At 37.0% G+C, this 15,480-nt stretch overlaps 2 protein-coding genes across 8 annotated transcripts; one reads left to right on the forward strand and one right to left on the reverse strand.

Moving 5' to 3' along the window:
- Window positions 1-268: 268 nt before the first annotated feature.
- Window positions 269-6,265, forward strand: LOC105179911 (Polynucleotidyl transferase, ribonuclease H-like superfamily protein). Of its 2 annotated transcripts, none has more exons than XM_011103577.3 (14): window positions 269-600; window positions 1,078-1,134; window positions 1,222-1,287; window positions 1,475-1,608; window positions 1,693-1,805; window positions 2,185-2,292; window positions 2,404-2,474; window positions 2,946-3,005; window positions 3,634-3,689; window positions 3,928-3,988; window positions 4,134-4,401; window positions 4,986-5,167; window positions 5,268-5,560; window positions 5,958-6,265. In XM_011103577.3, the coding sequence occupies exons 1-14, from the start codon at window positions 505-507 to the stop codon at window positions 6,079-6,081; spliced, it is 1,689 nt and encodes a 562-aa protein (XP_011101879.1). In that variant the 5' UTR covers window positions 269-504; the 3' UTR covers window positions 6,082-6,265. The 2 variants fall into 2 exon arrangements, with proteins under 2 accessions (XP_011101879.1, XP_011101874.1); XM_011103572.3 differs by having other exon boundaries at window positions 270-600; window positions 2,164-2,292.
- Window positions 6,266-6,365: 100 nt separating this feature from the next.
- On the reverse strand, window positions 6,366-10,081 carry SCL1 (SCARECROW-like 1). 6 transcript variants are annotated; one of them, XM_011103589.3, is made up of 4 exons: window positions 9,910-10,081; window positions 9,368-9,434; window positions 8,759-8,879; window positions 6,366-8,664 (listed from the first exon to the last, which is right to left on the reverse strand). In XM_011103589.3, the coding sequence occupies exon 4, from the start codon at window positions 8,482-8,484 to the stop codon at window positions 6,760-6,762; it is 1,725 nt and encodes a 574-aa protein (XP_011101891.1). In that variant the 5' UTR covers window positions 8,485-8,664; window positions 8,759-8,879; window positions 9,368-9,434; window positions 9,910-10,081; the 3' UTR covers window positions 6,366-6,759. The 6 variants fall into 6 exon arrangements, with proteins under 6 accessions (XP_011101891.1, XP_020547813.1, XP_011101883.1 ...); XM_020692154.2 differs by lacking the exon at window positions 9,910-10,081 and adding an exon at window positions 9,573-9,903; XM_011103581.3 differs by lacking the exon at window positions 8,759-8,879.
- Between the last annotated feature and the right edge of the window lie 5,399 nt (window positions 10,082-15,480).

Raw genomic sequence — 15,480 nt, forward strand, 5'->3', positions numbered from 1 at the left:
TGGGCTTCAACTAGCTTAAATGGGCTAAGTGGAGGCCCAATAGGGATTCAAAATTAGACAACTAAAAATACCGAGTAACTTTGACAAGAATGGGCTGAAATTTTTTGTTAAACATTTGGGCTTTAACTATATAGGCCCAATATGATGATGGGCTGATAAGTGTTGGGCTGAAATTAGAAATAATTCTGGTAATTATAAAAAATATCTATTTATTATAACCATATTTTACAATTTTGTTCAACTCCACATGCGCATTATTGTTCTAAACTGTGTTGCTTTTTTGCACTATTGGAATAAAAGAATCAAGGACATAACTTAGCAGGCGTCTATCAAATTAGGGCTATTCCTGTCTATTACTGAACTTCAAACCCTGGGTTCACATCTACACACAATCTAGTTACACATGTTCAAATTAATCTAAAATTTGAGCAACTAAATATAGGGATTTGGCGGAAATCAATCAATCCGTAAAAATTCGTAATTTCTCTTTATTTTCTGTGCGACATGAGTTCTTCAGACGATGAAACGGAAGCATGCAGTGAAGGGAAGTCCGATGTCAAGATCAATGCAAAAGCCTTCTTTGATGTTTATGGTCCAGAGGTTAAACGCTTTTTAATTACATAGTCATTTGAAGTTATGGATACTTCTCAAGGATTCTTTAATTTTTCTTGTTCATATGTATCCTCATGTGGTATTTTTGGTACCATTGGAATCTGCAAATTCGGAAAAGATTACTGAAAATGGTTTTGATATTTGTGTTCAAGGAGGAAACAGAAGGGTGTTCTAGAAAATTGGTGACATGTTTATTCAGCGTGTCCTGTGTTTGTTCAGAAGCTGGTTACTTAACGAAGATTGTGTGGCTTCTGTGTGGGTGTATGTGTGCGCTTGATCTCTTAAAAAGCTCCTTTCTTTTGCAGTACTGAGCTGCTTTTATGTCTGTAGATTAGAAATTTGTAGTTATGCCTGTGTGGTCCTGTGAGTCATTGCACTTATATATGTATTCCTAGCTTGACTTGAGATGTTTGTAGTCGCTGAGTAATAGAGCGGGATGAAGTTTGAGATTTGAGTGTGTTGCAGGCTAGAGCAGAAGTTGTTTTTAAGCAGCCAGAAGCTAACTCAACCCTGAATCTCCATGTATGTTATGAATTTAGAACCTGGATTTCTGTAGTCCTATCAGGTCATGTCAAAATTGGCAGCTCATTGGTTCAAGTGTTGTTACAGGATGTCCAAGGACTTGCCACCTGGGTGCTTGCCGAAGGGTTCATGCCTTCGTGGGTTTTTATTAAAGTAAAGAACCTATCTAGTGCTTTCGAGTTCTGTTTAATATTTTCAACCTCCTTGAAGATCTTATTTCTTTGTTACTTGAGTAAAGAGCCTATAGTTCAAGACCACCAAAAAATAAAAATGAGAAAAAGAAAGTAAAGCAAAGAGCTTGTTATTATCTTATTTTACTAAATTTTTGTGTCATGTGCAGAACAAGCCCTTAATTCCCAAAGTGGTCATGCTTTATGTCCCTGGCCTTGATGCAGCACTCTATTTGTCTCAGTCTAAAGTGCTAAAAACTTTCAAAGAATGCTGTGGAATTCCTAGAGCAGTTTTAGCGCTCAGGTGATTAGTTACCTACTTAATCTCAATTTCATTACTCTTTTTACTATTATAGTTACTGTGGTTCCCATTTTTGTTATCTGCTAGCTGCGTATCAGATGGAATGCAGACTGTGGATGCACTTCTAACATGCAAATTAAAAAGAAAAAGGAATGAAGCAGAACTCATTCAAAAGAAAGCTGCCCGGACATCTTATCAGGGTATGTTAGGAGAACTTTTCAGCTTGTCTTATTAGTAGTCTCCAGACACTTCATTGGAATGTTTTGCCAGTAATGATCTTACTGTAACAGCCAACACAACTATTTGGTTGCTTATAAAGTGTGTAATGACTGTAATCACATGCTAGTCGGAGCATTAGTCATTTTTGCGGATATGAAGCTTGCATATCCTTAGCAAAGTCCAGGGGTCAAGGAATATATGTCAAATAAAATTAATGAAGGAAATGAAGGAAGATAAGATTTTATGATTCTGGTTTCAGCATTGTATAACCTGGTCTTGAATGCAAGTTGTTTTAGCTGAAACTTAACTGAGGCTTTTGCCATATCATACTTTGAGCAGATAATCATGACTCTATATCAGATAAGGAATCTGCTGCTGATTTAACAAAAAACTCGCCATTCCCAATTTCTTACTACACGCTTACTGCCAAAGAATTGGAAGATAATGGCTACTGTTGTAAAAATCCAGGTATTGCTATAACCTGTCAGCAAGGTTTTTCAGTTGTTCTCATTCTACATTTTCTTGTATTTGGAAATAGTTTGTTTTTATATAGCTCCTCAAAATCTTTGGCTCTTGCAGAATTTATCTCAACAATTCCTGCTCCTTCAGGAACTCCATTACATGAGATTTTGGCTCTGGACTGTGAGATGGTATGCCTGCAGATTATGGTTTTCATATAAATTTGGCTGCAGATACCAATATTTCTTTTCTGGTTTGTTTAAACAAGGTAGAAACTCTGGGTATAAAAAAAACGTATTGCATTAATTGAGTAGCATTTCATGTTGGATTGTCAGCTTGACAATAAAGGAAAACCAACTGTAACGAAGTCGTATACTTGCTTATTGGCTTCATTTGGTTCTTGCTCTTATGGAGCTTGTGTGCTTTGACTGTGTAATAAATTAGCTTCATGATGTGTTTATTGATTGTTTCAATTAATAAATTTAATCAATTGTTTTTTAGCTATGATAAAGAGTTCGACTAAAGATTGACATTTATTCATTTTTAGTTAACAACTTTTTTGTTTTGCCTTTCTCTAGTTTTAGGAACATCCTCTGAAATATGGTTGATTTGGTGTCAACAGTTAATTGTTTGCCTTTTGGTTTGTTGAATCTGTTTTCCAGTGCATTACAAGTAAGGGATTTGAGCTTACAAGAGTTACGCTGGTGGATATTACTGGACAGGTAGACCTAATCTCTTAGCTCCTCTTCCCCTTTGTTTACTGTCAATGGATGATAAATGTCATCAGAAAACAAAGACAAGTAGATACCATTGGATGTCATTTACTTTGGTAATGAATGCTATTCATCTAAGAATTTTTTGAGGATGCATCATAGTTACTGATATGAAAAGGGTCAAATAGTTGAAATATTACTGCTTCAGTATAGTCTGAACTTGGGGGGTAATTTTTGTAAATCAAATTTGGGAATCTGGGAATAAGGTTTAGGATCTACTTGTTACAATTTATCATACAATATTTGCCATTCCCAAATCTCGGAACCATTATATCTAACAAACGCTTGCACTATTGATCATGTGAACCATGGGATAGAAAGTATAGTTCTTTTAGAAATTCTGTTTGTTGTAGTATCACAGTGATGATGTATTATTGTCACTAGCATGATATCAGCTGTTTAATCCTATTGAGAATCTGCTTCTTTCTTGACATTTACGCTATGTGATATGCACCATTGATATGTAGGAGCGAAGCCTTTTATGTAGGATCAAAATGCTTCTGTGTTTTCTGTATCATTGTATCCTCTAGCTTATGCTGTTGGGAAACATATTTAGCTAATTCCATTGTACATGCAGGTATTGTTAGATAAACTTGTTAAACCAGCAAATGCCATCACTGATTACAACACAAGGTACTTCCTCTCTTGATTTTTTGGGCTAAAAGTACTATAGTAGTGTGCTGCTTTCTAATTGACTCTGAATGATGATTTCTAAATATTTTGAGATGTAGGCTGAATTATTAAAAATTGTGAGAGCCTAATTAGAGCTTAAAAGTTTTTCTTTTTTATCCTTTTTAGTCTTTTCATTAGTTTCCAAATTTCCACACAGAAGTTCTGCTGCTTGAGACTTATGTAGCTTCTGATGTCGCAGATATAGTGGGATTACACATGAGATGCTGGAAGGTGTGATCACAACCCTTAAAGATGTGCAGGTGTGTAGTTTGGGTCTTTTGCTTTTTATCATTGTCAATTCTAATAATCTTGGGTTTCCAAATTGACATTTTACTGTTTGCCTCAATATTGAATTGATTTTGTTGAGTATACTCTATTTATTGTAACTGTTACTGCTTTGTTCAGGAAGATTTTCTTCAACTGGTTCACAAGGAGACCATCCTCGTTGGACATTCCTTAGAAAATGATCTGTTGGCTTTGAAGATCCGCCATGAGTTGGTGATTGATACCGCTATCTTATATAGGCATCCACGAGGTCGATCTTACAAACCAGCTTTGCGTGTTTTAACCAGGAGATTTCTTTCCAGAGAGATACAGGATTCAGGAAATGGACATGATAGTGTCGAAGATGCAAGAGCTACGATGGAGCTTGCATTGCTAAAAATTAGACATGGTATATAATTTGTCTCCATATATCCAACTTTTGGAAATATTGGAAATGGTATATGATTGATCTCCATGCTATAAATGGATAAAGAAATGATGCTAATGGATCTTCAATGTGTTTTTGTTGAAGTCGTGATTAGTATGATTATAGATGATGCTAAATGATCTAGACAACATGCTATGTATGTAGTCTAGCCCTCGAGTGCAAAAATAGCTGCTATTAATACATTTGGTAGAGTATTTGGGAAGCCATAGAGTCTGTGTCGTGAATCTAAATGTGGTACGACTTTCTGACTGTTGTTTTTTGGACAGAATAATGGATAAGGCCAAATTTTCAATGATTTTAACGACATCCAGGAGTACACTTATGCATCTTTTTGTGGTTGATGTGATGTGAAATGATCCCATTGAGTGTTGTAGAACACTTGTTACAACATTATCTGTTCTTCTAGTATTAATGTCTTTTATTCTGATAAAGTTTTGCAATTTGATGCCATTTTTTCTTAGGGTGAATCTCATATATGTTTGTGTCTATTAATTTTACTTCGGATAATGATGGCTGCATATGCTTGCCTGTTTTTCTGGAATCAGGGCCTTCTTTTGGCTTCCCTTCGGAATTTGTGCGCAAGAAACTCCTCACATTATTTAGTGACTCTGGTAAAAGCTCATCTTTGATCGATAGTGTGTCCATAGTGAAGCGATATGCCTCTGAGACATCTCATGCTATTCCAGTATCCTCTGATGATGAAGCTCTTACGAAAGCCAGAAAAGAGGTAATTGTAATTTTATTTCTAGTGAGTTGAATTCTGGGGGAGTGGGAAGACTGCTTATTGATCCTTTGCCCTTTTACCTAATGCCTCTGGCAATTCTCAGGTAAAAAATGAAAGGGTGCATTTTATTTGGACCCAGTTCACAGAATTGTTCTCTTATTTCAAGAAACAAGCAGATGATGATGAGAACCTAAACATGAAGTTAGCAGAGATGATTTCATTGCTTACTTGTAGCAAGCCTACTGGTAGAAAAAGCATTACATACAATGTAACCTCAGAACTAAAGAACATTCTCAGTCGGATTGATAACAGAGTCAAAAACCTTTACTCCTGTCTACCGTCCAACGCTATGCTCGTTATTTGTACAGGCCATGGAGACACTGCAATTGTACAAAAGTAAGTGTGCATTATTGAATAGTTATCATGAATGATTTTGCTTCAACTCTGTTATAACCTCTCTTTTGGTTTTCTTCTACCTGTACTCTTTTGTTTTTAAAGAATCAACAAATGCAGCAGAAAATGAACTTCATATATCATAATTTACTACATTGACTGCTATGATCAAATAGCATTGACTACCATGTAATAGTTTTAAATCGAAAGGGGCTTCATCTTAAAAGTAAATTTGTTGTTTATGGAAAAGTACAGTTTACATCTTCCCCACTAGTTAATCAAGGCAGGTTTTAGTCTTTCAACTGCACAGAATACTTATTTACAATTTGTTTTTCCCTAAACAGTCTTTTTCAGAGTTCTTACCTAATTAAGTTACTTGACTTGGTTTCTTTGTTTGAAGATTACGGAAAATGCTTTCGGAGCAGAGAGAAACTGCACTCTGCCGAGAGAAGATAGTGAAAGTGCTGGAAGAGCTGCAGGCGCAAGCTGAAGTAGGCTTGTGTTTTGTTGGCATTAAACACTAAACATATGGTCCTGTGTCTTGCCTGCCTCCCTTCTCTCTATGCTGTAATATAATCAAAAAAATTTAAGCGTATACAAATACCTCATTCAGTTGGCAAGCTTATGTAATGGAGATCTGAGATTTGCAAAAGTTTGTTAGGCAAATTTTGATGTGGTATTTGCCAATGCTGGGCATTTTCAGTTGCTGATCGATGTGGAAACATTAAGTCCGTGATTTCATATCAGTCTCTGTTAGACAGATGGTTTATGAACTTAATGTCTACCAGACCTCTGGCCGCCAATAGGATTTCTGCCCCAAAAGTTGATCTTGTTGAGAAATCACATAAGAGAATACATGCAGTTCATCAATGTCATTAGAACACACTACTCGCAATACTAGATAACACTCTCAAGGATAGTTATCCACAAAAAGTTGAATACTCTAAAACAAACTAAAGTTCGCTGCTCCTAAATCTTACAACATAGCCTACATCAGGGAGACCGCAGTTAAAGCTTACAACATAGCCTACATCAGATAAACCAAACTGAGAAAGTATACTGCCGTCCGACCATGCATTACACAACTGTTATGCGGCGATCGGATGGAAAAAAAGAGAGAAGGAAAATATTGTTACAGTTATATATAAGTTGGATCGGCCTACTGCATTAGTGTTCATCCTAGTCTCTGGGCACCATTTTACTTACCTCCATGCTGAACTGACTATCAAGATTTTGTCTTCCCACCCGAAGTGGAGCGCACCCGTCTCTTCTTTGACCTTGTATCGATCAGAGTACTGCGTTATGAGTTTCCGGATCTCAATGTTCAAATTTTGGCTAATTGGACATGGGCTAAAACCAGCCATACTCATCCTTGCTCTCCATTTCCCAGCAACTTCATACCGCTCTATTCTTTCCTCTCCCTCACATGCAACAACATTAATGATATCACGAGCCAGACACTGCTTTTCTACGTTCATTCGATCCTGGCTATCCCTTGGGAGAGTTGCATCTAAAGATTCAAACACAGCAGAGTAGTAATTGTAGGCTTCCGCAAATCTTGACAAGAATGGGGCAGTGTTTGTGTTCACATCTTGTTCGACAACAGTAACAAGTTTTGGTTTCAAGCTTTTGACCATCCGAAGAAGCTGGTCTCGTAGGTTTACAGTTGATACACTCTCGTCGGGCATGTGGTGGAGCTGGAACGCAAAGTTCACCACCACAGCTTCTCCTGGCTGGCAGTCAAGCATTGATGGAGAAACCAAAGCAGTTTCAGCAGCTACAGCATCGAACTCGAATGAGAGCTGCAGATCTTCAGCAAGTTGTTCGAGCCTCCGCCCTATGATTTTCAGGCCCCCCACAGCACGTTGAACTGATTCCGGGTCATCAACTCCAGTTAGTCTCACATGGGGTCGCTTTCCAGGAGATTTGGCCAGCGTTTGCAGCAAAGTGTAATACTGACTTCCTTGGTTGACGTCAAAATCTATGATATGAACTCTCTTTTCATCTTCACATGCCTCTAAAATCGCCCCATTTGCTGTCATGAAACCAAATCTAAAACATGGACATACCTCAAAGAGGACCTGCATTGCAGAAAGTCTTTCAGAAGAAGGTTGCTCTTTGCATTTTAGTGCTCTGTAAAGACCTTTTCCAGATGTAGCTATCCGAGCTGCCAGAGCTTCTACCATGTACGCTGCAATCCTTTCAGAAGGTTCTCCCTGGATGGAGACCCTCTGACGGAGCACATTTATCATGTGTGACGCTTCCTCGAAGTTGCCGTTGTGGATGGCAGCAGCACATTCAAGAAGCAAACTCTTGGGAGTTAGAGTGGTAAATGATATTTCCTTGGTACTGCTTGTGCTACTGAGGATGGAATCCGAGGATGAAGATTCCTTTGGTGAGTTGTAAAGCAAAGGATAACGAGTGGTATCGGACCATTCTCCATCAATTTCCATACTGTGTTCGTGATTATCACTATCATCATCATTGGTGGCATTATCATCAAGAAGCGCCTTCTCAAGTTCTTGAAGCTTTAGTCTCATCTTAGATTCATCATAGTCGATAGCATCAGGACTTTGGCTGTCAAAGTATTCTGATTCATAATTGAATTCATAGGCATTATGTCTTTTGGTTGCCAAAGAGGAGGTCAAGGAACCATTTCCAGCCATAAGCTGGTAAGAAGAGGCGCGTGGCTGGTGAAATGGATTTTCAGAGGCATCGGAGCCGGATGTGTGGACGAGATCATCTGACGGCGAGTCGAGGAAATACTTTGGATCATAACTGTCACTGCTGTATGATTCACTGGAGTAAATAATCCCACGGTTGTCCGTGTTAAAGATGGATGTGGATACTCCAGAGCTGTCATTTCCATCCTTCCGAGAGTAAACCTCACGGTTCCGGAACAACGCAGCAGATCTGACTAAAGACATGGTTCACTTCAAATTTCAAGTAGTGAAAGAAACGGGTCACTCCACAAGAAAAATACAGAGCCTGTCTCTGATGAGATAATGAAGCTGGATACAGCACCGGTAGCAAGAACGTGGCAGATCTTCCTCCAGAGAAAAAACTTAAATTCTCTAATTAGTAAAACACAGGAGCTAGATGGTTTCCTGTATGAGTAAAAGAAAAAGACCAAAAAAATAACAAAATTAAAAGAGAGGTAAAAGAAATTCAGAATTTGTAAATATAATGACAGAACCTTACATCACAGGCTTTCTTTCAGTTCTCCAAACCTCCAGATTTTACTTTGTTCTATTTGACAACTCATGTAGCTGGTTTCTTACTCATATGCAAGTACGCAACTTATGTCCATTGAAAGAATTTCCTTTGCAAGAGTAAGAACACTCATCACTACAGGAGTAGACAATTTCATAGACCTTAAAATAAGGAAATGAATGATGAATTTGTAATTCCCAAAAGAACTCTAGTTCTTAACTCTTAACATGGTTTTGAGCTAGTTTTTGACAGATGACGGGATAAATCTTATGTTTTCAGCCTATTTGTATTCTCATACAACACGCAGAACCCGCACCTGAGTGTGGCTTTTCTCTTCTCCATCGACATATGAATAAAGAAACATAGAAGTCATCCTAAAAGCACTGCACCCAACTACTTATATGTGCAAGTGAAAAAAGATCTTAAAACTAATCACTGAATTGGCCAGCTTCTTCAAACATAGATGAATCTCAAAGTTTCATAACAAGATAGTAGCATACAAGTTCGGACGTTGCAACAAATACCTCTTCCAATAGACATAGAAAACAGGGATAAAAAGAAACAACTTATATCCTAAAAGCTAATATCTAATTTTACCTGTTAAACCAAACAGAGGACAAAAAATCAAGATTGAGCCCACAAAAGTTAAATCACCAGCAAGAATCTGCAAGTTCCACAAGTGAAGAAAAAAGTTAAGATATTTGAGCTTCAGATTTGGGCATGAGAGGCGAGGGGAAGGCAGTGGGAGGGGTTTTGACTACTAAGAAACAGTAAACAAAGGCAACCCTCTAACCAGATATACCTTTTTATGGCATCTCTTTACAATAAAAAAATCCCAGATTGTCAGGTTGGTTCGGTGAATAAGCAACAATCATCACAAAATCAAAAGTCCAAAGGAAGAGCAATAAAGCTTCAATCTTTACAAACAAGAACTAAGACAACTATTCAAAGAACAAAGCAAAAGAAAAGGGCACTAAGAACTGAGAATCAGATTGATTTTTCCACTCCTACTCAATAATCATTCATTCAACATAATATGAACTGATCAGAATTTCAAGAATAGCAGAAAAAGAGGGGACATTCAAGGAAAATAAACACAAAAGTCTTCTGGAAATCCAAGAAAGTGAATGAGAACTTACCACCACTCCACTATTCTCTGTTCCTTGGACAGAACCTTCTTTAACTTTTATTTTCTTACATATATATATTAATTTAACCAGTTCTTGTTTGTTTTACATCGAATAGTCCGACCCTCTGACCCATATATTTGTGTGTAAAAAGGAAAAGGGTTCCACTTTCAGACAAAAGTTATACATACAAATGACTGATCAATCGAATCCTGGCCATTGAGTCGCAATCCAAATGCATGCTGCGAAATACGCGTAAGCGCACACCTCAGACCATATTTTTATGCAACCCAAAATATAAAGAATACAGTTTCCATACTCTTTATTTTAAGCCATATTGCTATCTATCTCTATTTTTATGATGTTACATGTTATGTTTAATTAAGTACAACGATAAGTTTTAATAAGTACGTCTGATCTGATAGAAAAATATTGAAATTTTTAAAAAGAAATGATTTAATGATATGTTTATTTAATTGGGACTCGCTATTTTATTTCAAGCTATTCATAATATAATCTGGATTAAAATATTTAGTTTAAGCCACGCACATCCGTCGTCATCAAATTCAAATTTATAATCGAAGTTTGATCTTGAAAAAAAAGGGATCTGTGTAGCCAACGAAGCCTAACTTAATAAGTGGAATGGAAGCTTATGACCAAAGAGTCGTGTATTTCAATCATTTATTTTAATAATATTTATTGATTTATTGTATTAATAATTATCGATTAATTATACGTATTTGATATTAATAATTATTCATTGTTAATATTATAATTCGTGATCTAATTGTAAAATTAAAAAAAACAATAGAGAATCATAAGTTATGACAGACATGTACACATAGATAATATATATGAGTACATAATTTTTGATATGGTCGCTGAGGATACGCAAAAATAATTATATTACTTAGTAATTAATAAAATCATGATGAGAATTATTATGAAAGAAAAGCTGAAAGTGTTGAGGTCCCCCAAACTTTAAAATCCTTGTGACCTCAACAAAGACACATTCAGTAGTTTCCGTGTCTGATCCAATTTTCAAAAGCGTGTTTGATGAATGATTACTATTCCTCGCGTTTGCGGGGGCATCACAGACAAAAGTAATAAATCGGATAATTGGAAACGTTCATGATGTATGATCTATTTGTATAAATTATTTATATATCTTTTAAATAATATATATATACACCCACAAAAAAACGCTAATGTTATTACATAAATTATTTTTATTTTTTTATTATATATTAGGAGTGATATCTGTAATTATAAAAAAGACAAAAAAATAATTTTTATAAATAAATCATATATTAAGAATATAAGTATAATTATTTCGAAATAATTTAAAAAGAGAAGTTGGAGAAGTGGATAGGAAGGCAGAACTTATCAGCTGTAGTTGAACTAAGTGGATCATGAAGTCTATCCTATGTCACATATATATATATATATATAATAGATTATTATAGCATTCAGTGTTTAAAATTTATTAAATATAATTTAAATTTTAAATTAAGAATTTATATTTATGAGAAAATTTTAAATAGTATTCATATATATATGTATATATATGCTTGTTGAGCGTCTTTTATGAAGCTTTTAGAATCGAGGTGTTCATTGAATTTGTAACTGTTCAAGGATGGTTTCTTTTTTCTCTTGAAAAGGTAATTACATGATTACGTCAATATTTGTTAAACTGAATGATATATTAATTGGATTAATACTTTAGAATAAATATGATAAATAAATAAATTACAAACAATCATATAAAAAAATAAAACTAATATGCTGAAATCAATTATTTTTTTTATAATTGATTGCTCGTAAATTTTCAAAACCCATATTCGTTAACTTATGACGATTTATGCTTATTGAAAAATAGTTTAAGTTAATTATATATATGTATTAGACATTTACCAATTTCAAAAAATAATCACTCAAATATAAAGCAAGTGAAATTACAGCCCAATACCTCAAAGCGTATGTCGAATTTAATTAGATATTTGTCAATGATGTTTTAGTGTAGTCACTAAATCTAAAATTGAGATGGTAAAATAATTGAGTTTGATAGTCATGGTCTCGAGTCTTATTGGACGTGTGAGTATTAATCTAAAATTTATGAGTTATTATATATTAGTTATATCGATGTTGGATTGCATAGAGATATTTTTTAATATATGGAGATGAATTATTGTAAGTTATTTAAAAAGAAAAAAGAAAAGAAAAGAGAGAATGGTTGAAAGGCAAGTGTGAAATGAATCTTATGGAGAGTAGTGGAATTTTGGGGGTTAATAATTAGGTAAAACATCATCTCATAAACCCTACACAAATCCGTGTAATTCCCATTTTCCAATTATAAGGTGGTCTTAATCATCATCATATATGCTTCCTTATCCATAAAAACAGAAGCCATCTCCACATCATGCAATTGTACAGTTAAAATACAAACATTTTAATAAAGTAAAAGGTCGTTAAATATTGCACACCTCCACATCCACTTGAAACAATAATAATTGCTCAATGACTCTATCTCATATTCTGTCTTTGAAATTTCTTCATCGCTAATAATAACTTCATTTCTTTCATATATATATATATATATTTATTGTTAAGGAGGACGACAATAATAGTGACTACTTTACCACCATCTACGGATGCATAAGAGATTGGGTACATAACAACTATTTTCTTTTGGGAATACGATAATTACAAATACTTGTTCGTTATTTGAAAAGTTATATAAATATACCCCTCAAATGAAAAATAATTATGTATAATGAGGTGAAAATGACTACTTTTTTATTTTTTGTTTTTTTTTAAAAAAGTATTTGAAAAGATATATAAAAAAATACGAGGGTGAGTAAAGTAATTAATCCATAATGCATATTAGTCCATAAAAATATTTTTTAGAAAGTTCTAAAAGATATATAAAATTATAATTTATAATCCATAAGTACATTTTAATCAATTCACTAAAAAAATTGAATAAAAATATAAAGGAGGCTAATGGAATAAGTATGTGGTTAAATGGACATTAAAATAATTGAACGAGCTCATTGGTAAATAGACATTAAAACAAAGAACGAAATCATAAAAAAGCAAACAGCGTGAACCTCCTTATCTTAATTCCGAACTTTCGTAACCTAATTTTAGGTCCTTGTTTGAGTTTATGATCTTGTCAAATGTCAAAATTGACAATAATTGGTCAAACTATCACTGTGGTTAGTATTACTATTCCATGTATATGGTAAGACATTTTCCTGGACATAGTCAACTGTGCTTCAATTGTTGAACAAACTGAAAGTGAGCGTCGGAAACTAGAAGGTCAAATTCCGACCAAATTATTAGAGCTGGAACGAAACTAGCTAGCAGGGTGAAGGTTCACTTCATCTGACCAAAGAGATCACTGGAAAGTACATATGATGAGGTAGCCACCCAAGGGCCGTAAGGCCGGAATGTCCCGTGGGACTAGTAGCTTTGAATGAAATAAGATAGTGATGTTTACAAGTGATGTGGTCGAGGTTTTTTGCTAATGGATAAAATCGGGAATTTTACTACGATGCAATTGCACACCAAGTGAAATGCAATTTCCGAAAAGGGGTGCTGATTTCAAGAGAGATAGGTCTAATCAATGAATAGTAACTTGGATTAAAAAATTAGTATTTTGGTATTTATAGTGGTATTGGCAATTATACGGTGTGATGGGTTGTATTTGCTTATGGTGTGTCTCTTCATTTACTTAGTGTATTCATGTAGCATTCCTTCGACGTTGAGCATGCAGACCAGGTCTCGAGCCCGTGACACGCACGATCTGGACGTAATCCGAGAAGCCCAAGTAAACGGAATGGAACAGAACCCCCCTGGCGAACAGTCAGTTCCTCAGGAGGTAACCCCCCTGACGCATGAGCAGGCACCTCTCAATGGGGGAGCCCCCTCATCACATCAACGATCTCCAGCCGTGCCCCCAACCGGAGTACTCCCCCCGGACGCTCCACCCCAAGAACTGATGATTCAGCTGACACAGGAGGCCTTGCTAGCTTTGATACGAGACGCGTTCACTCGAGCTGCGGCTCAAGCCGTGGACCAATTTGTGGCGCAACAACCAGTGAACCTGCCCCCTCCTTCCCCTCGCAGAAGTCGAGAACTATCCTCGGCTCCCGAGGAGGAGGAGCAGAGACGAGAGGAAGTAACAGTCGGATCTCCAGACCGACAGTTGCACAGACACAAGATCGGAATCTCCATAATCGAGAATCTTCCGCCCCCCCATCAACTCGAGGAGCTGAGGATTCCTACTTGCCGTTGACTGTGGCACCTCTAAGACGGAGCCCATTTGCCTCCAACATTCTGACCGAGGCACTCTCAGCTGGTCTCAAGGTGTCGAATCTATCGGAGTATGATGGGACAGGAGACCCGCAGGAACACCTGGACAAATTCTACACCAAGATTGATTGGGATGATCTTAGTGATGCCGCGTACTGTAAAGTTTTTCGCACTACACTCTCAAAACGCGCGTTGGCCTGGTTTAACCAACTGCCCGCTGGAACTATTTCTAGCCTCGAGCAGTTGGTGCAGCGTTTTTTGCACCACTTCTTCATGAACAAAAAGGTCCTGAAAACGGCAGCATATTTGTTCACAATCCGCTAGAGGGAAGGCGAGACTTCATGCAAAGGTTCATAGATGCGGTGCACGAGGTTCCACATGTTAATCAAGAGTTGTTAGCCAGTATTGTCCAGCAGAATCTACAACCGGGAAGATTCAAGGAATCTATAGCTGGCAAGCCCCCTGGCACTATGGAGGACTTACTTGTACGCTCCCAAAAATACATCCGCATTGAGGAGTCGAACGCGATGGATCCTTCCTTCAACAATAAAAGGAAGGATCGGGAAGAAGGAGGTACGCAAACACGTACCTCCAGCTAGTTTCGCCCACTATATCCCTTTGAATGCTCCCAAAGAGGAGATACTAGTTGTAGCTGAGCAGTAGGGACTGATCAATCAATGGCCGAGAAAAATGAAAGATGATTGTAAGAGGCTCAAATCCGACAAATACTGTCGTTTCCACCGAGACAGAGGGTACACAACGGAGGAGTGCTACCATTTGAAAAATGAGATCGAAAAGTTGATCCAGAGAGGATATTTAAAAGAATATGCCAATCAGGGATCGAAGCCCCAACATGGACTCAACCTCCAAAAAAGCTGGGAATGACGACAACCTCCCTACGGCAGGGGTCATCGCCGTGATTTTGGATGGCCCCGCTGGGGGTGACTCGGCCAATGCTAGAAGGGCCCTCACTCGAGCAGCTAGGGGAGTCATGCGCAAACCCCTATCCAAGTTCACACAATTAGATCGTAGTAAGAGGACGAGATTTCATTCGGCTAACAACTTAGACCCAACGAGGAATCAAAACAATGACGCCGGGGTCTCTATTGGGAGCAGCCATTCTAGTTCACTCCCTACTCCCATGGTTGGTCCTTCCCCTCCTCCAAAGAGGTAGAGAGGCGCCGTTTCCGTGGCAGACGACAATGCTCGTGATGCAGGGGTGAGCCAAGCTGGAGGCCCTTCGTCTTACTGGAGCCGCACCCGAGG

This window comes from Sesamum indicum, linkage group LG2, assembly GCF_026168435.1.
Source record: "Sesamum indicum cultivar Baizhima isolate 11 linkage group LG2, ASM2616843v1, whole genome shotgun sequence".
Classification (NCBI taxonomy): Eukaryota; Viridiplantae; Streptophyta; class Magnoliopsida; order Lamiales; family Pedaliaceae; genus Sesamum; species Sesamum indicum.